Source organism: Podarcis melisellensis, assembly GCF_964234715.1.
Source record: "Podarcis melisellensis genome assembly, chromosome: 17".
NCBI lineage: Eukaryota > Metazoa > Chordata > Lepidosauria > Squamata > Lacertidae > Podarcis > Podarcis melisellensis.
Genome location: NC_138534.1, coordinates 21,139,261 through 21,159,481, shown reverse-complemented (window position 1 = coordinate 21,159,481; position 20,221 = coordinate 21,139,261). Strand labels below are relative to the sequence as shown.

General features: G+C 39.8%; 1 protein-coding gene across 28 annotated transcripts in view; it reads left to right on the top strand.

Annotated features, from left to right (window-relative positions):
* Positions 1 to 20,221, top strand: part of PTPRD (protein tyrosine phosphatase receptor type D) — a 1,158,377-nt gene that overhangs the window by 900,672 nt on the left and 237,484 nt on the right. For all 28 annotated transcript variants that reach the window (XM_081893652.1, XM_081893642.1, XM_081893658.1 and 25 more), the window contains one exon: positions 17,218 to 17,363. In XM_081893652.1, coding sequence (XP_081749778.1) covers positions 17,218 to 17,363 — 146 coding nt within the window. The remainder of the gene's footprint in view (positions 1 to 17,217; positions 17,364 to 20,221) is intronic.

The following is a 20,221-nucleotide window of genomic DNA, read 5'->3' as shown; positions in this document are numbered from 1 at the left end:
AGGGGTAATTTTCCAGGCTGCTGCATGACGAATTATGCATGCAACTTCAGTTATTGTTGGTAGCTCTACAATTAATCCTTGATTGTCATATTGCATATGTACTCCTGCAAGTACTGTGCTTTAACAATGGAATCTAAAAATAATTGGTCAAGTCTTCAGTGCCTGCAAATTGGTTTTGCTTCGTTAGCATCTATGGAGCTCAGGCAGTTTTCACCAGCTGAGAATCCATCTCAAGGTGGCTGACTAAAATAATTAATGGAACTGGCCTTCTAATACAGGTGAATTAAAAAGGGTCTCAACGGCATGGTTTGTGCCAGCTTGTTAAGACGGGGATGCTACCCAGTATATGCATTTGTTTTCAAAATTATGAGCAGGATTAATGTCTTTGTGGCTTCAAAATGCATACCTGGCATGCACAACTCTGTATTTGTAGATGTTCCATCCCTATAAATATGGTTGGGAGAATATAAAAAGAAGGGAGTGAATAAACATGTCATTTTTCCTGTGGTGCTTGTGAGTTTACTCTGTGGCCCAGAAAGCTCAGATTGAGTTGAGACATAAAGCTTAGGGATCCAGACAATGCTGAGCAGAATCTTTTCTTATTTGGCTTATTCCCATCCTACAATATTTCTGAAGAAAAAATTCTTCCCATTTTACTACCGGAAATAGTCGGTGTTAGTTTTCATTTTAAGCCAATGAAATGGAGGACGAAAGGCAGTATCTGTACATATTGAAATAGCTGTCTCTGTCATGCAGCAGGATGAAGTGAGCTGTTTAATGTAGCACATGAGAGCACAAGAGAAGAAGGCAGGAATTGTGGACTTAATGGTTCAGCAGCACTTTTTAGTATTGGCACTTGCAAGGTGACAGGCAACCTGGGCCTCTGAGAGCAAAATGTCTTTGGCCAGCCCTGTATATTAATTCCATGGCAATCTAGTGTAGATCGGATGCCGCAGCTGATCAGAACTTTGGAGCTAGAAGCTAACTTAGATACAATTTCATCCCATGCCGCTGAGATTTGATTTCCCCAGTATGAAGACCCCAGATTGTGATTAATGGATCCCATATTTATGTAATTGTTAGCCAGTGATTTGTTGTTTTGTGTTTTTAAAGGGTTGTGCTATTTTTATGGAGTTTATGTACCTGTTTGCCTTGAGGTGGCCTTATGTAAAGGGCAGCAAATATTATCATTTCAATAAATAGATTTGTAGAAGTTGGCATTTGCATTACTAGTTTTGTGGATTCCAAGATTCTGGCTTCTTGAGAGGTGGGATGAACAGGCAGGCATGTCTTGTGGCAACTTGGGTTCAGGCATTTTCAGTTGTTGTGCCCAACCCTGGGAGTCACCTTTCCACTGTTGTCACCACTTATTCACCCAAGTATTTGCTGATATTTTGTTACTAGGCAATTTGTTCTTGCAGATTTTGAACCTAGGTTCAACCTAAATTAGTCATGTTCATTAACTTCCATTGGGTCTACTCTGAGTAGGACTCTATTGTAATTATGGGATTTAGTGTGTTTTTGTATTGAAATTTGCTTGGTATGCTCTGCTCTGAGAATTTTTTTTAAAATGATGGTTGGTATATAAATGTTTATAACCACCATCATTATTAACAAGAACTTTTGCAGACTTGATGTTGTCTGAGTGCATATGGAGGGAAAGTGCAGTGTGGTCCTTGCTGTATTATTGTCCCAAGGTTCACTGCAAAAATAAAATCTACATATATCTTCAAAGTGCTCTTTCATTTGAGTGCCTGCATTGAAACAGAGGTTTGGTATTAAAGTGAAACATCAAAGTGTAGCTTCTAAATATTTATTGCAATGCCTGATTACATTATTTTCAATTTTTACAGTTCCAGCTTTGATAGAGTGATATACAAAATTATTGAACCTCTCAAAGTTGCTTCTCTGAAGCCACTCAGTTGGAAAAAGGAAAAAGAATGATTGAATTGAGTGAATTCTGTGCAGTGCAATAATTATTTCAGGTTATTCGGTCATTATTACAGATGATGCATTTCATGTTAGGAATATAAAAAATATAATTATTATTTTCTAGGGATCATCAAGGAACTGCAAATTTTCATATGCCATGTAACCCAAACTTATAAACATTTTTAGTTGAGGATAAAATGCCTGGCTGCATTTATTGACTGATCTACACAAATAAATGACTGCAAAAATTTACAACAACAAATGTTTGTATTAATTGCATGTTGTTATCAGGTTAAAAAAAATTTCTGTAGTACTATATAACCAAAAATGAAGTTAAATGTTTTGACTTTACAACCAACATTGATTGTCGTTTAGCGGTTTTTGCTTGGATAACGATAAATCAGTGATAGAACCTATTTGGTTATTTGTAATAGTCCATATTCATCTACATTTTGCTTGTGTCTTTTGAACACACTTGATGATTGTTCTGATTTCTTGGAGGGGAACACTGGTGTTTAGAAGAGTTGCATCATTAGCTTAGCATGCTCTCTCAGACTTCTCGTGTTATCTGATGGAACAAGAAAGAGTTGCACTAAAGCAGCTCTCATGCCTCAAGTAATGTGAAAATTGGTGGGTGGGATTGGGCTGACAGGAAAGAATGACTTTGTGCCTTCTCATTAGCCCATCAAGTGGCAGACCTGGGTACTATGGTGCCCTGTGTGAGGCCAAAATTTGCACCCCTTCCCGAATCCTCGTGTTGCCTCACTATGGAGGAAATGTTGTACAGCTCTTACCACCAGAAAGTTCTTCCTGATTTTTAGGCAGAATCTCCTTTCTTGTAACTTGAATCCATGGGTTTGGGTCCTAGCCTCCAAGGCAGGAGAAAACAACTTTGCTCCATCTTCCATGTGGCAGCCCTTTAGATATTTGAAGATTGCTATCATATCTGCTCTCAGTCTCCTCTTATACAGGCTAAACATTCCCAACTCGCTCAACCATTCCTCATAAGGCTTGGTTTCCAGACCCTTGGTCGTCTGGCTCATTCTCTGTCACACACATTCCAGCTTGTCAATACCCTTCTTGAATTGTGTCACCCAGAACAGGACACAGTATTCCAGGTGTTGTCTGACCAAGCCAGAACAGAGTGGTATTATGAAGTCCCTTGATCTGGACACTGTACTTCTGTTGATGCAGTCGAGTATTGCATTAACTTTTTCTTTCTGCTTCATCACATTGTTGACCCATGTTAAGCTTTTGGTCCACTAAAACCCCTAGATCCTTTTCACATGTACTACTGGCAAGCCAGGAGTCCCACATTTTATATATGTGAAGCTGGGAAGTGTATGTCATAGGCATCCTTAGCCAAAGAAAGGACACATCTTATAGTTAATTCTTTATTGACTGAAGTACGCACTCACAGCAACTCCCATGGTGCCCCAGAAACCCATGCACACTCACTTCTAGCCTCTTTGCCTTGTGGACCAGGTGCAGGAGCAGAGGAATCAGGCTCTCCCCCCCCCCCAGCTTATGTACCATTATCTGACAGGCTGTGTGTGTGCAACCTGAGGTTTCTCCTACATGGAGACTGTTGTTACTCTTCCCTCTTGTTCTAGGAGACAGAAGAATGGGGGATGACAGGGATTTGACTGGCCCGTCCCTCTTCAGAGCAGCCTCTTCCTCTGACACATCCTGTATGTCCATCTCCATCTCTGATGGTCTGACCATCCCTCTTTCTCCTGCTCTCCTGGGTGAACTAAACCCCATAAATCGCTGCCCCCCTCTCCTGGGTCAATCCCCATGCCACTTGCCTCTGCCACTCACTAAGGAGAGCTCCGCCAGACCTCACCAGTGTAGGACATTATATTTGTCCCTATTGAAATTCATTTTGTTAGTTTGGGCCCCATTCCAATCGCCAATTTGTTAAAATAAATCTGTCTTCTGCAGCATTAGCTACCCCTTCCTGTTTGGTGTCATCTGCCGATTTGATTATCACCCCCTCAGTTCCTTCATCCAAGTTGTTTATAAAGATGTTGAACAACAACAGGCCCAGGACAGAACCCTGCAGCACCCCACTTGCCACTTCAGCCATGAAATGAGGTGTGAGGATATTTATTTGAGTTAAAGGAAGCAACCTGTCTCTTTCCCTTAAACCAGAGGTAGCCAACATGCAGATATTTTAGACTACAACTCGCTTCAGCCCCAGCTAGCATGACCACTGGTGAGGGGTGATAGGACCTGTTGTCCACGACATCTAGAGGGCACCATTTTGTCCACCCATGTCTTGAACATACAATTACCCCTTGGCCCAGGACATGTGTTGCTTGTTCTCACCTTTAGCATTTGGAAAAGATTGGAAAGGTTATTTCAATGCCATCATTATATTTTATTTTTGAAAGGGACTCTAATCCTTTATTACCCTGATTAATGTCTCTTCCACTTACATCTTGGGCCTGAAGGGTGACAAACAGATTATGCTTGGTATTGGACCAAGTGTGTAATTTCTAATCATTGTTAAAATGATGTATTTGCACATGAAGGGCCTCACTAGATCAGATCAGAGAACATAGAGTTATGTTTGGTGACCATTCTGATCCTCGGAGAACCTTGCAAGGAGAGTACAAAAGTTGACGCCCTACCTGTTGTGATCTTAACATTGGAAGCCTTCAATCTTGAAGGTTCCATGCAGGGATAGTGAATACTTACCTATCTTCCATGAATTTGCATGATACTTATTAAAGTCACCTGATCATTTGTTGCTTGCTATTTGCCTACTAGTTTGCTTCTATGTCATAATTCGTGTTTAACATAAATCACGCTAACACCCTCCCGACTGCTTACATCGAATAGAAACATTATGCGATTTAAAGGATTAGTTTTCATAGTTATATGCCATAATGTTCATGGGGATATAAATATCTACCACTTCAGAAGATAACTTCATATGTAGTGTGGATAAACTACTGCACATCTGAGGGCAAATTGGGGCATCAGCCATTTGGTTTGCCAGCTCAACTGTGGATTTTACTAAGTCTTAGCCAACTAGGGCATGTCAATCTTTCTGTCACTAAACTTCAATTTGAATGCTAGCTATGAAATTTAATCTCCTCAAAATCATTGGAGAAATTCTGTTACTCCACTAAGCATCTTGATTCATAACAAGAGTTGTCATAAGCAGCAGAATAACAACGATAAGGCAGTGGTTGTGGAGTTGTCTGCCTTGACATGGTCTCTACTGTAAAAGTAAACCTAGCAAAATACCAAGTCATCACCTCCTATTAATTTAACTGCACCAGGATATGAAACACATGATACATAATTCTGATACTTTAATATTAAGACTTTTCTGAATGATATGTGCAAAGGTAGTCATTGAATAATTTCAGCTGGATTTTAAAAAAGGTATGTAACAACAATATATCTTGTCTCTTCTCTCCCTCCTATTCTGGCTCATGAAGAATCAATAATGAAGAGCATTTCTGCCATATGAGCCTGTTAATGCCTTATCTCAGGTATCTTCAAGTCAGATATTAGGTGGGTGGTTGCTAGAGAGGGCCTTTTTTGTGGTGTTGCCCTTGTCTTTCAGGAATGTTTGCTCAATGTCTTCACTTTTATCATGTAGTTGCCAGGTGGAAACTGTTTTATTTTCTTAGGCTCTCGGTTAGTGGCAGCATGTTATCTTACATTAATGATGGCTAGTACCATTTTTGGTTTTAAGTTTGTCATTCATTTTATATTTGAGTTGAATTAAATTATATTGCTGTTTAATAGATTGTTGCACACTTTTGGTGCAGTATGTGGAAGTGAGCAGTGCAAGTGTTTCATCTAAAACAAATAAAATTGTTTCTATATGAGTAATCCAGTTCTGAGTGTGAGACATATTGTCTATTGTCTCAATCTGATCCATGGGTGTGACTGAGGGCCTCCTTTCCCCTCTCCCCTCTCCAATTTTATATTTGGCAGGATACGGACTTCCAGTAATATGATGCAGATTGCTAAAAAAAACAGGTAGATAAGCAGCAATCCTGAAATGGTTTTAAAGGTGGTTGTTTTTTAACTGAAATATAAATACTTTAGTGGTGTTTATGGTGAAGATGGTCCCTCCACACAACCGCCCCCCAAGAAAGAATTGTATAAATTGTTTGATTCATATTGGGTTCCTTATCTAGCAACAACACTAGGCCTCATCCTAGCTCATAAAAAATGCTCAGAAGTTGCTAGTCTCTTTTCTCTGAATCATGAAAAGCAGGGAAGAAATTGCTTCCCTTTCATATTTTCCTATCAGAAATCCACCCCACATGAATGGGAAAAACCAGCATCATGGTGCATTTAGATAACTAGAAATTGATTTAGTTAACAGTAGTCACCTTTACATGGTAGCTGAAATTTTGTAACAGCTACCTGGATTTTAGTTTTGAAATAAGATTAGTTAAACACAGGTATTTTATTTTATTTTTAAGCCACATCAGCAAAGGCGTCACTAATAGGCAAAATAGTTCATAAATGTTCAAAGACTAATTGAAACTTAACCCTGTGTGCTCTCCCTTTCCTCTTAGTGGGAAAATTCCACTGAAAAAGAAAAAGATCTTGTTTGGTATTTTAAGACCCATTGCTTCTATCTTACAGCAGCTTCAGATCTCTGTTACCAAATAATTCATATGCAGTCAGCACACATTAAAATTTGAAAAAAGGAGTGGCAGAGGAAAAGAGAGGGAAAGAGAAAGCTTTGAAGCAGAATTTTCTTTCATTAAATTAGTGAATATGACAAGGTTATGTAATGTTCCAGAGGGATGAAGAGCTGCACGTCACTAACCTTTTAGATTCAAGAGGCTTTATCCTTTTCATTTGCTACTGGATGAAGGCTTAACACTGGATTAACTGGCAAGTTCCTTTTTTAATTCAGGTAGATAAAGCCCCTATCCAGATTTTATATATAATTATTTATCATATGCAATATAAAAATAAGCACTAGACATGTACAGATAACCATATTTCTACTTCTGCTTGTGTGTCATATGTGTATGCATGTAGAGATTTACATACTGATTTTGTACATTTGCATATTGACCTGTCAAGATGACTCCTATTATCTTCTGTGACTGAGATACAGAAGAAGCACTACAGCTGGTCAAAGAATGGACCATTGTTAAAAGGGTCCCTTGCCTTTAGTACAATATTGCTGCTGAATGGCATTTCCTTGCCAATATGCAACTCACTGTTTGAAAGCAATTATTAGAAATAAATGTGGATTTATTGCCAACTTTAGATCTGAACTTTGTACCTTTACACAGCCAGTTAGCATGTGATGATGTTGGTCTTTGGGAGGTACAAAGTTTGACTTGCTAATTCAACTACAGTATTACAAGCATAACAGCAGGCCAGTCAACTTTTTTCTGGCCAGGTGGCAACCGTATGTTTCAGATAAAGGTAGCTCTGCTTTCTGAGATCCTTTTAGCTGGATATACCCCCTGTTTGCAAAGCTCCATCACAGAGTTATGCTCCTTCCACAAAGGAAGGTCACCATGGGCCTCAAACTGGTGACCTCAAACTGGCCGAGGGAGCCGCCGTACAGCTTCCAGGTCATGTGGCCAGCATGACTAAGCCGCTTCTGGCGAACCAGAGCAGCGCATGGAAACACCGTTTACCTTCCCACCGGAGCGGTACCTATTTATCTACTTGCACTTTGGCGTGCTTTCGATCTGCTAGGTTGGCAGGAGCAGGGACCAAGCAATGGGAGCTCACCCCGGCGCAGGGATTCGAACTGCCAACCTTCTGATTAGCAAGTCCTAGGCTCTGTGGTTTAACCCACAGCGCCACCCGTGTCCCTTATTAAAACACTATTAGGAAAACTAAAAAAAAAAGAACTAAGCAGCACAATTACAGCAAAAGACATATGATTAATGAATCAATACAGCATTTATAATCTATAAATCAACATTAACAACATTAACAAAATATTAACAACAACAACAAGCGCTATTAAGCACTATTAAGTTCATACATACTCTTCATCCCCATGACTCATACACATTTGTCCAGTTCTTTAAAAGACACACGTTATATTGCCCGGACAATATAAAGCGACTAACAAATTCCATAAATAATCATCATGAAACTACTATTGAACAACATTAATTAGAAGATGCATTAATTAGAGGCTCTTTTACATGTTTTCACAAAAGGTCTTTGTATGTGAGAGATCCTTTGTTTCCCAATTAAGCTATATAAACTGTAAATTAGTATGTGGGTGCAGGAATGCTAGTTGGCAAATGAATGCCTGCTGCTGCCTGGCTTAGTTTGGAATTTTTCCCATGTCCCTGGGTCAGAGATAACATGTGTCCCATTTTACTAATATGCACAACCTCCAGCGAAATAAGTGTTTGCAATCTCTACAGAATGCTGTGTTGCACATCATGTCTTGTTGCTTGAACAAGATTTATGCAGTTGGGAAATGTAACACACCTATCCTGCTTTCGGTTACTTATCAGGCTGTTTGTCAGCAAATTGCAATTTCCGGAACAAAATATTCTACATTATCATTATCACCCATGTATCACACTACATTTCTGAATACTAGAACAGAAGGGCTTTACAAAGTTTGGCTCACTTTATTAAGACTGAGGGAAGCGTCTGATTTTAGCTGGCTGGTAACATAAATGTCTTGTGTGAGAATATCTTGGTTTGCACAAGACAAGGCAAATAGGAATTGGAGATTTTCTTTGCAGCTTTAATTTGTTTCTGTGGAAACAGTGACATTGACACAGGACTGTTGAACAGTGTGACAGTCTACTCAAGGCTTATTTTATGAAAATCCCCTTTAGGAGTTGTTGATTTTTTTTTTTCCAAAGAGGCCTCAGCCATGCCTATATATTTGAGTTTGCAAATTTGTATAGCTGTATTTTTTTCCAGACATTTGGATTTGATGAAATCCTTGTCAGGCGTAAATGAATATAGTTGCTTTGAAGTTGGTGGAGTAAAGCTGATTTATACCAGCTAACATGATGAACTACAGTGTAATTCTCTTGTGTGTTCATAGAATGGCATAGGTACTATGATATCCCTTTAAAAAAAAAAAAAGCCCTGTATGTACCGAAGGCTGTATTTACAGAAACACAGTTAAACATCTTGGGCAATCTGTATGGATAATTTAGAGCTGGTAATTACTTCATGTGGATAGGGATGCGTAGAATATGCCAGCATAATTTCACACTCTCCAATATTTCTCCAACGAAAATAGAATACAATAAGAATAGAATAGAATAGAATAGAATAGAATAGAATAGAATAGAATAGAATAGAAGCAGTGGTGGCCAACTTCCAAGAGACTGTAATCTACTCACAGAATTAAATACTGCCAGTGATCTACCCCCATTTTTTAGGGGTTCATTTTTAGAGCTTTTTTTAGGGAGGGCAAAAGACATGTTTTTAGAGGGTTTGGGAGGCATAAATTGCTTAGCTTTTTTGTGGGGGGGAGGGCTGTAGTGGAAATGTGGAAGACAATTGTATTTTGAGGAGTTAGGAGGCATGTCCCTTTCCCTTTAAAATCCCCAGTTTGATTCTTGTGTTTCACACACCTGTCGGGAGTTTCTTGGGTTCTTCTGTGTTGCAAGTGCTGGCTGGATGCCTGGCTGCAGGTAATGGGAGACTCTCAGCCGCTCTGTATTAGTTCCATCTCAGGGTCCTGGGCTAATCATAAGTAATGCCAGGTACACTTGATTACACCAAGGCAGGCTATAAAAGCCATAGGTGGGAGAGGCCCAGAGAACTTCTACCCAGATCAAAGGACCTGATGCTGGGAGACCGATGGTCGGGGTCTTTCTCCTGCTGCTCTACCTGGGGCTCCTGGGAGCTGAAGGGGAGATTGGGTAGCCCCTGTTGGGTGTGTTTTATTTTATGCTTTGCATGTCCAATGTTTATTGGTTAATAAAACTGTTTTGGTTCCCCTTCCACCTCCTCATTCCATTTGTCCTGATACCCTTGGAAAGAACTGGGTGGTGCAACATTTCTGCATTATTTTGGGGTCAGAGAAACAGCAACGCACCTAAGGATTGCTGGGGGGGGGGGAACAGCCTTGGTTTGTAAACTCCATCTTCCATTCTCCAACAATGGAGGGTGGGGCAGGATGAGGGGGCGGAGCCAGAAGGGGGCCAGACCAAAACATCACAGGGATCAACCAGTAGATCGTGATCGACCTGTTGAACATCCCTGGAATACAGTAACAACAATTTTATTATTTCTATTCCGCCCATCTGACAGGGTTGCCCCAGCCACTATGGGCAGCTTCATATATATATATATATATATATATATATGCTTTCGTAGATTTTCACGGGTACAGGAATGCAGGTTTTGGTGTCCTCGGGTGTCTTCCCGTGTAAAAGTTGGGGTGTCTAGGCGACGTTTCGACGAGGTCTCACTCGTCATCTTCAGGCTGGTGCTTTCGGCTTCTTGTTACTGGAACAGAGCAGGATCTCAGTGTTTGAGTTCCTATAAATACTGTTGAGGGGGTGTGGTGTATAGCCTCCAATGTTCTGGGCAGAGAGGAAGTTCCCAGGCTAGTGTGCCTTTTCTTCTTTTGTTCCTTAATTACTTGAGGGATATCTTGAGTGATTTCTTGAGTGATATCCTGAGTACCACTTAGGTGGGTCATTAGGTGTGGATTAGTTGGAGGCTATACACCACACCCCCTCAACAGTATTTATAGGAACTCAAACACTGAGATCCTGCTCTGTTCCAGTAACAAGAAGCCGAAAGCACCAGCCTGAAGATGACGAGTGAGACCTCGTCGAAACGTCGCCTAGACACCCCAACTTTTACACGGGAAGACACCCGAGGACACCAAAACCTGCATATATATATATATATATATATATATATATACACACACACACACACACACATACACACACACACACACACACACAATAAAACATTAAGCATCAAAAACTTCCCTATACAGGGCTGCCTTCAGATGTCTTCTAAAGGTTGTATAGTTACTTATCTCCTTGGCTTGGGGGTCACATAACTCCATACCCTTCTGATATTGGTCCATAAAATAGGGACATTCTGGGATCAAGTTAGTAGCCGGGATGACTTCTGTAAATCCAGGACTGTCCCTGGAAAATAGAGGCATTTGGAGGGTTTGTAATTTGTGGCCCACCAAGGCTAGCAGAGCTGACCAGCCAAGTATACTTTGCAAGGTGCTGGACAAGGAAAGTAATTATGTACACTTATTTTTGTAGCACACTACTAATGGATATCCCAGTAAAGAAAATATTTTGAAGAATATGCTTAAGGGCCTTTAACATCCTAAGCATGTATTTATTTGCATAGCAAGTCTTGGGATCAAAGTAAGGGTTTGTTGGTAGAATTATCGCTAATGCCATCCCACATGGAGTATACCATTGTATGCAACAATTTCTTAACTTTGAAATACTATGACTGGCAGTTTATAACCCTCAGGAAAAGACCAGAAGCTTTGTTTGGGAGTTTGCTTAAAAGATTTCATGAAATCATAGCTCACTTGCATGCCCTTTTAGAAATAAAAGCTAATTAACTTCTTGCACAAGCCAATTTGCAGGTACATTGTAAGCACAGGTTAGAATTAAGGAGCAGTAATTGCTTATAATGATGATCAGCATAACTGATGTGATAAATTATGATTAATGAGTAAATTAGCAGTGAATGCTGTAAATGAGTCTGCTATGAAAATTATTTTAAAAAGAAACGAAGGGCAACCAGATCCATCAAGTGAGCTGCATATGTTTAATAGTTTGTCTTGGAGAAAATATAAAAACTAGGATAATTGATAATGATTTTATGTAATAATTATGCATGTGACAATCAAACGGTCATTGTTGCTGTTAACAATATAGGTATGGCTATTATTTACTTACAACACAATGAAAAGGCACAAAAATAATAAGGTCTGTCAACATATAGGCATATCAATGACTTTAAAAACACCAATTATTCATGATCTAAGTTTTATTGATGCCTTTCCCGCCTTCATAACGGGGCTTATACAATCATGTCCTACTCTGAACCACTAGTTCAGCAAGTGTGTGCCCACAATCTTCTTGGTTCTGTGTGCAGGATATATTTACCTCCACATCTTCCTTCAGAGTGCATTTGTCTGGGGAAAAAGAACTGATATTGTAGGATAGAACTAAAAGCATGACCCTCCTCCAAGGGTTATGGACCACGATACCTCAAGGACAGACTCTTCCCATATATGCACCAACCCAGACTCTGTGTTCATCAACTGAGGCCCTTCTTCATGTTCTTTTCATTTTAACTATTTGTTTGTGCTTTTATCTTGTATTTTTTATCTCGTGAACCACCCTGAGATCTTGTGATGAAGGGCGGTATAGAAATCTAATAACAACACAACAAACACAATAGTGTCATGTATGTGAGTAATGCATTAACAGCGCTCACACTTTTCAGTTACCCCTGGGCTGCTTCTAAGTACTTGTGATGAACTCCTACAGTACCAAACATTACAAAGCAACTCAGTCTTGCCCTTTCCATAATACACAACTCACTAAATGTGTTTCTGTAGATTGAATGTATTGCCCTCGGCTGTACTTAAGGGATGATTCCACACGAAAAACGCTTATGTCCCCGTGGAGATGGCAGTACCAAATTGGTGGGGCATGCCCTTCTGGCTTGCACTCTTTATAAAGGCTTGAGGAATGAGATTACAGTATCACTCCTCTTTTATTGTCCATTCCGGGTCACCCAACCACTGCCACAGTGTCCTTTCTCTTGGCAGACCAAGATGAGCAGGTGACAGCAAAGGTTGTAAGGTTTTTAGCTGGGGCAATCAGAATAAGATCCACTATTTGACTATTGATTCAAAACCCTAAAATGTATTTTCTAGGACTGACTTTTTATTTATATTCTTTGTATATTATATTGTTCTTTTATTGCTATGGCCGATGCAAATAAAGATTCCTTTTAAAAAAATGTGTTTCTGAATAAAATTATCTGTGGGTTGCCATCTATTAGTCCAAAAACTGGTGCAGTCCATTAGTTAGTATGAAGTGTCAGTTGGGAAGAGACTAAATCAAGTGATGATTCTGCTCTGTGGCCTAGATAGGTCATTGTGTGTCAGCCTCCAACCTGAGTTCAGTATGATGGGAATAGTAATAACCTACCTTTCAGGTTTTTTAAAATAATAATATATGCCATATTGACCAATGCTATATGTTAAATGAATGAATGGATTTAAAAATGCCTTTGTTGTGTGTTTGCTAGTAGACGTGCATATTATGACATCCACAAGTCTGTATTAAATCAGACAAACAAGGACAGTGTTTGCCATTTTCACTGAACTTTACTTGTTCATTATCTCTCCCAGCTGGATGTTCAACCTGGTCAACTCAGGGGCATATGCTGTGTGACTAATTTACTGGAAGCAACTTCTGTCTCGTTTTGTTCGGCGGAATAGATTGTATTGGAATTTTCCCACGCAGATATGAAACTTTGCTTAATGAACTATGCCAATGAGCGATTTTGTTGGACTTTGCACTTCGGTATTCAAAGAAGGTTAAAAATGTGTGCCAATTTTTCAGCTGGTGTTGCTCTCATGCTAATCAGCAGAATGGTGCTATAGAGTGCCATTAATAGTCTTGGTAGCTGAATGTCCAGAAATTATCACTATTCCCTACTACAATAATCTGTATTCGACATGATTAACAATCTCCATAAATAAGAGGGTGATGCATTAATATGTGAGTTGGAGACTATTGAGTTGATAGTAATGTGATAGCTTTTATTAGACCATTCGGTTTGTGAAGGAATGTACATACCTTAACTTACAAAGAATTCTGACAAGCCAATTTGGAAGGTAGCTCATTAATCCTTATATGAATGAAAGAAAATGATAATCTGACAGTATAAACTAGTTGCATTTTCTATCAATAATAGATCATGCAAATGGTTTATTGGTGTTAATGGTAAAAGGAATATGAATAAAGGAAGTTTTACTTTGTCTGCTTCGTCCGTTGTCCTTGGTAATTTATTTTCACCAACAGTTGAATAGCAACATTTAGAAACAAACTAATAAACATTGGGTGATTCTGAACACTAGGTGGGTAGCACCTATTAAGGCCAACAGTTTTCAGCAACTCAGTCATGCCTGTAGTTTTTGTTCATTCTTTTTTGCAGTTTTCTTTAAGCAGAACGAATATTAATTTGTTAATGGAAGTCTTAGGAATGTGTATGTTTCTAAAGCATGTAGATTCTTGATAGCCACGAATCTTTTGGACCATTGTGGAAGCTAACCCATAAGACTTCAAAGGCTCTGTACTGGGTTCATTGAACCTTTCACTGCCCCCCTCTCTCTCTCTTAGGGAAAAAAAAAGGATTTTGAAAGGCTGACCAGTTCTGCAACAGAAAAGACTGCAGCAGTTGTCTTCAAGGACTCGTCAGCACATACATCTGCATGCCCTAGTTAGATATCAGTGCATCAGTCTTTTTGTCAGAGGGCATATTTGGCCTCAGGGTTAACCAAGAGCTTCAGTTAACTCAGGTTCCGATCACTGGAATTTTACTCACAGATCTCATTAAATTATTAAACATCTCAGATGATTTCCTGCTCATAGCCTTCCATGAAACTGTATTTTCAGTCACAGGAACAAAATATTTTTTAGTGCTCAGAGTAAGGGGGAATGATCCCCCTTCTTGCTATTTCTCAAAGATAATGGATTGTACTGTTTTCTATTTATTTCTTGCTCCCTCTGCCAGCTTTTGTTTGATTGACGACGGGCTGTCTATCCTTCTCTCCTCGTCTCTTGTACTCTCTATGGTAGCTTGGGGAGGGGGTGAGAGCGAGAGAGAGAGCAGGTGTGTTAAATCACATTTTGGAGCCATACCAATGAATAAGCATTTTACCTTTTAATCCTGTATGAAGGCAGGTCTTCATGAGAGTTTCCATTTGGAACATCAACCTTCTTGGCATATTAGATGTAATGAAACAGAAGGCTGTAACAGAGAACAAAATACATGGGAATCCTAGAGCCACTACTTTTGAGCTGCCCAAGGATTTCCCATCATTTACATTGCAGATGCTGTAGATCTTAGGCACATGCATCTGAAACCATCAGGGAAGGCAGTTTTGGCAAGTGGTCTTTATTATGAATTTTCAGGACCATCAGACACCTGCTAGATGCAAGCATGCATAATGGCTAGGCCTTAGGTTGGATATCATATGGATTCTACTGCCTCTTACATGCTTTGTTCTGTTCTTCATCTGTAAACACTCTTATCAGTACTTCCACCTTGACTCCCAGTTTTCTTTTTTCACTATGTTTGGTCAGTCATGGGCGAAACTATTGAGAATTATATTCATTGAACAGTTCTGTTCTTACCTGGTTGGGCGGCTTGTGACCGTAGAGACATATGTGAGCCTCCAACTGTTTTCAAAAGCTCCCTGCAAGTGATTGCGTCAGACCACTGACAAGAATTATAGGTGGAGTTGAGAGATATGGGTGTGTCCAGTGCCAGATTTACGTATAAGCTAAACAAGCTATAGCTTAATGCCCCACTCTCTTGGGGCCCCAATTTTTTTTAAAGGAATAATAATAATAATATTAATATACTTCTTCTTAATTGTATTTCAGTTCAACAATTACTTTGATAAAATACATAATTTGGTATGTGCAAATGGATTTATATACCTATTAAGTCCATAAATTACCATATAGCAGATATTCAACACAAAAAACAGCGACAATTTGTTGTTGACAGGTGGACATATAAAGGGCCCCATTACCTTCAGTAGCTTAGGGCCTCATCAAACCTAAATTTTGCCCTGGTGTGTCAGGGAGTAGGGAATGGCAGTGCAATGCAACTCCTAACAGATACCCTTAAGGAAATGTGGCCCTAGACAGAAAAGCATGTCCCTTGCTTCAGCAATACATGTGTAAGTGCATACTTATTTTAAAGAGGAAGATATAACCTTTAGGCTTTGTACTCTGTTTATGAACACATATTCTTTTCATAATAGCTTCTACTGGTGTCTTTGTGCATGCAAAAGCATGCTGTAATTTGGATATTAGAAGGCTTTGGTGATTAAAATTGCTAGCTGTACAGTCTATTTTGTACAGAAAAGACATTTGAATTCTTATAAAATTTAAAATGTTACAATGGAGAAATAAATACATCTTATATATTTGTTCTTTTCCTTAATATAGATATGTGTTAAAATCTCTTAGGGGCAGCTTCACACTGCTGGATAGTATAGTCGGTAGAGCATGAGACTTTAATTTCAGCGTCTTGTGTTGGAGCCCCAAGTTGGGCAAAAGATTCCTGCATTGCAGGGGGTTGGATGAGATGGTCCTTGTAGTCCCTTCCAGCTCTAGATTTCTGTGGTTTTATGTAAGAATTCCTGCATTGAAGAAACTCAAGTGTAGGAATGCTTTACATCTGTAAAAATCATACGGTGTGCTAATTTTAAAGGTAAAGGGACCCCTGACCATTAGGTCCAGTCGTGACCGACTCTGGGGTTGCAGTGCTCATCTCGCTTTACTGGCCGAGGGAGCCGCCGTACAGCTTCCAGGTCATGTGGCCAGCATGACTAAGCCGCTTCTGGCGAACCAGAGCAGCGCACAGAAATGTCATTTACCTTCCCACCGGAGCAGTACCTATTCATCTACTTGCACTTTTTGTGCTTTCGAACTGCTAGGTGGGCAGGAGCAGGGACCGAGCAACGGGAGCTTACCCCGTCGTGGGGATTCAAACTGCCGACCTTCTGATCAGCAAGTCCTAGTGGGTTTAACCCACAGCGCCACCCATGTCCCTCTGCTGATTTTACATTTGTGTAAATTTTCAACTATACATGCACAATTGGACACAGTATCCTAGTTCATGTACATTAAGCAAGGGGAACCCATGGTATATAAACCCTATAAATGTTGTTAGATTCTGTCTCCCTTTCGGCATGGCTAAAGTGAGGGTTTATGGTCAGGGTTAATGGGAGATGTAGTCCAACAACATCTGCAGGACACCCGATTCCCACCCTAATGCACACTGTATATGAGATGATCACATGCAGTGATCTGCATGCACACAGCATGTTAATTCCTACCTGGAAGTGCCTTCTGTGTTGGAATATTTTAATGTATCCAGCTACATGCCAGCTTTAATTTCCCTTGCTTTAAGGGTTAATATTGTTTTTAGAGAAACAACAGATTTCTATTTTAGTTCTTTTGACAGCTTGACACGCTCTTTTGGATATTTCTTGCTTAGATTTATTTTGCTGTTTTTCTTTTTCTTTTTTAGCACCACCAAAGTTTACAAGAACACCCGTTGACCAGATAGGAGTCTCTGGGGGAGTCGCATCATTCATCTGCCAAGCTACGGGAGACCCGAGACCTAAGATTGTCTGGAACAAAAAGGGCAAGAAAGTCAGCAATCAGAGATTTGAGGTATTAGGTCCATTGTTCTGTTCCTCTGAAAAACATTTACTTTAATATCGCCTGATTATTCCCTGTTGCTTTTGAACAGTTATCGTATTAGAACTGCGGCATTGATGCTTACATTGGTGTACCGGAAGAAAACAAAAACAACCTTCCCACAGACATTTTTGAATCTCTCCCTAAAGAGAAATTCCAGTTCAGTTTATAACAGTTCTCCACATAACCTCTGACCAGACTCAGAGTGAGATGTGCTATGAATTTATTTATTTTTAATCCCTACTCTGCATTCTTCTTTTGTTTTCCGCTTGCTTGGGTTGGCTATGCTGTGCTTCTCAATGACCTTTGTAGTGGAAGGCAGAAATCCAGTTCCCAATGTCATCGGTGGTGGTTTTTGCTGAAGAGTTAGAAGTATGATTTTGGGACACTGGAAAAAATATCCAAGCTAGGTTAAGAACTCAGAAGGGTAGTGGATAATGTAATGGGTTTATGAACAGCAGTGGGAATCAGCATCACAAAAGCAATACAATCACAATGTTAGTAATAGTGTGCCAATTTGGTGTTGGCATTGTGGTTCTCTTCTTCAGCCTTGCTTCCCACCCCCCATGCATGGTACACTGTGCCCCAAAGCCCCTTGCTGCTGCTGATCCCCTTCCATCGTATGTGAGATGGCACGGCTGCATGTACGCTAATGGCCTGCATATTGATCCAGCATATTCAGATTTTATGTTTAGTATCAGTATTTGGGAAGTTCTTTGTTGTTTACAGGTTGATGGGAGGAAATTAATACAGTGGTACCTTGGGTTAAGTACTTAATTCATTCTGGAGGTCCGTACTTAACCTGAAATTGTTCTTAACCTGAAGCACCACTTTAGCTAATGGGGCGTCCTGCTGCTGCCGTGCCGCCGGAGCGCAATTTCTTTTCTCATCCTGAAGCAAAGTTCTTAACCTGAAGCACTAATTCTGGGTTAACGGAGTCTGTAACCTGAAGCGTATGTAACCTGAAGCGTATGTAACCCGAGGTACCACTGTACACAAACAATGTGGACAAAAGCAATCATAAATCATAAATAGAAGCATGGTAGATAGTAGGTTATAGCATCTTAAGAACATAGTGAGATCCTGCTGAGATCAGGTGAGTGGCTTATTTAGTCCAGCATCTTGTTCTCACGGTAGCCGACTGGATGCCTATCGGACACCTGAAAACAGGACCACCACAGCACTCTTGCTCCTGTTGTTTCCACCAACCAGAATTCAGAAGTATACTGCCTCTGCCATTAAGAGGAAGACCATTTTCATTACTGGTAGTCATTGATAGGATTCGAAAACCCACAGAAGATAAGGCTTTTATGCTCTCTAAGCCATCAAAGTTGGTGGCCATCATGGCCTCTTGTGAGGTTGAATCATATTGTTTAAATTATATGATATGGTTTATCATATTCCTGGTCAATATGGCAGCCTAATGCTGCATTAGAAACAAGTGAGTGATTATTGAATGATTGCTCCACATTGCTATAATTCTCTGCTTCCCTTTCTTCTCCCTCTTTGCTGACTTTAATGACGTCACCCCAAAGGAAGCTCTTGTTGCAAATTTTCTTACATACATTGCTGAGAGGCACTCATTTCCCTCTCCTTGCACCCAAGCATTAGATTCATCTGTAAATCACAAGTTTGGGTTTTAGTCCTGATTATTACTACTTTAAAGGAATAGAAAATACATTTCTTTCTTTTCTTTTCTTTTAAATATTTTTTTTATGGAAGTGTATATGATATATCTGAATAAGTATTCTCCACTGCCTTTCCTCTTAAGTGTTTCTTTTAATCAGTTTCCTGAGATGAAAAAGAACTGAACCCCAACATTGACAGCTGTGTGAAAGCTAGATGCTATCTGCTTCACACACTTTAATACTTGGTGGTGGTTGTTTCTGATACTTGTGTTGTTGGAACTTCTGTCAGCAAACCAGGTTAGGAACAGATATGTTTGCTATATCATTTTAGTTTGCATTCATAACTGTTTTGGGCCAGTGTGTGTGGCAAAGAACTGCAGTTGGCCTTCAGCCCTTCCCACTCCTCTCTTCATAGACATGATGAATGTTCTATATACATGTTAACCTCAAATAATAATCTGGAGTTTTCCCTGGTTGTTACAAGGCTCAAATGGTATAGAATTGTTGAGGCAAAGCACATGAACTTATGTGTTGTTGGTTTTGGGGTCCCATCATTCCTGGTAACTAGAGGTTCTGGCTGGGACTAATGGAAGTTTTAGTTGTGGTCCAACAACAGGTGGAGGACATCACACTGACTACCTTGGATTCGTGTGCTTCACAATATCAGCAGATTCTGAATGTGGTAATACATATTCAATAGGAGTGGTTAAGCAAGAACTTAATTATTCACTTCTGTGTCAGGAGTCCTACTCACACCAACCAGATTGTTGGGTTCCAGAAGTTGTTGGAGCAAATTGCATGTTTGGAGCTATCCAAGGTGCTGTAATTGCAGTATGATCCTGCCTCCCTTACTAAGCATTTGTTGTGCCATGGACAGCATATAATGCTTTATTATATCGCAGCATATAATGCTTTATTAGTCCTAGTTGATATATAGCACAACATTAGTCTAGGAAAATATAGATCTAGAAGTATAACTCTGCAAAATATTTAAGTTTGTTTATATTGCTTTCACTATGTTTTTATTACAACCCAAAAGCAGAATAAGTGGAGTAAGATGAATAAGAGGTTGCTCTCCTTCCTTACCTCCCATCTTACAAGCCACAATCTACCTATGCTTCCTTGCCTATTCCAGAATATGATATCTGAACATTTTAGCTGCTTTCTGTGGGAGGCTGCACGTTCCCCAAGATTAATTGACAT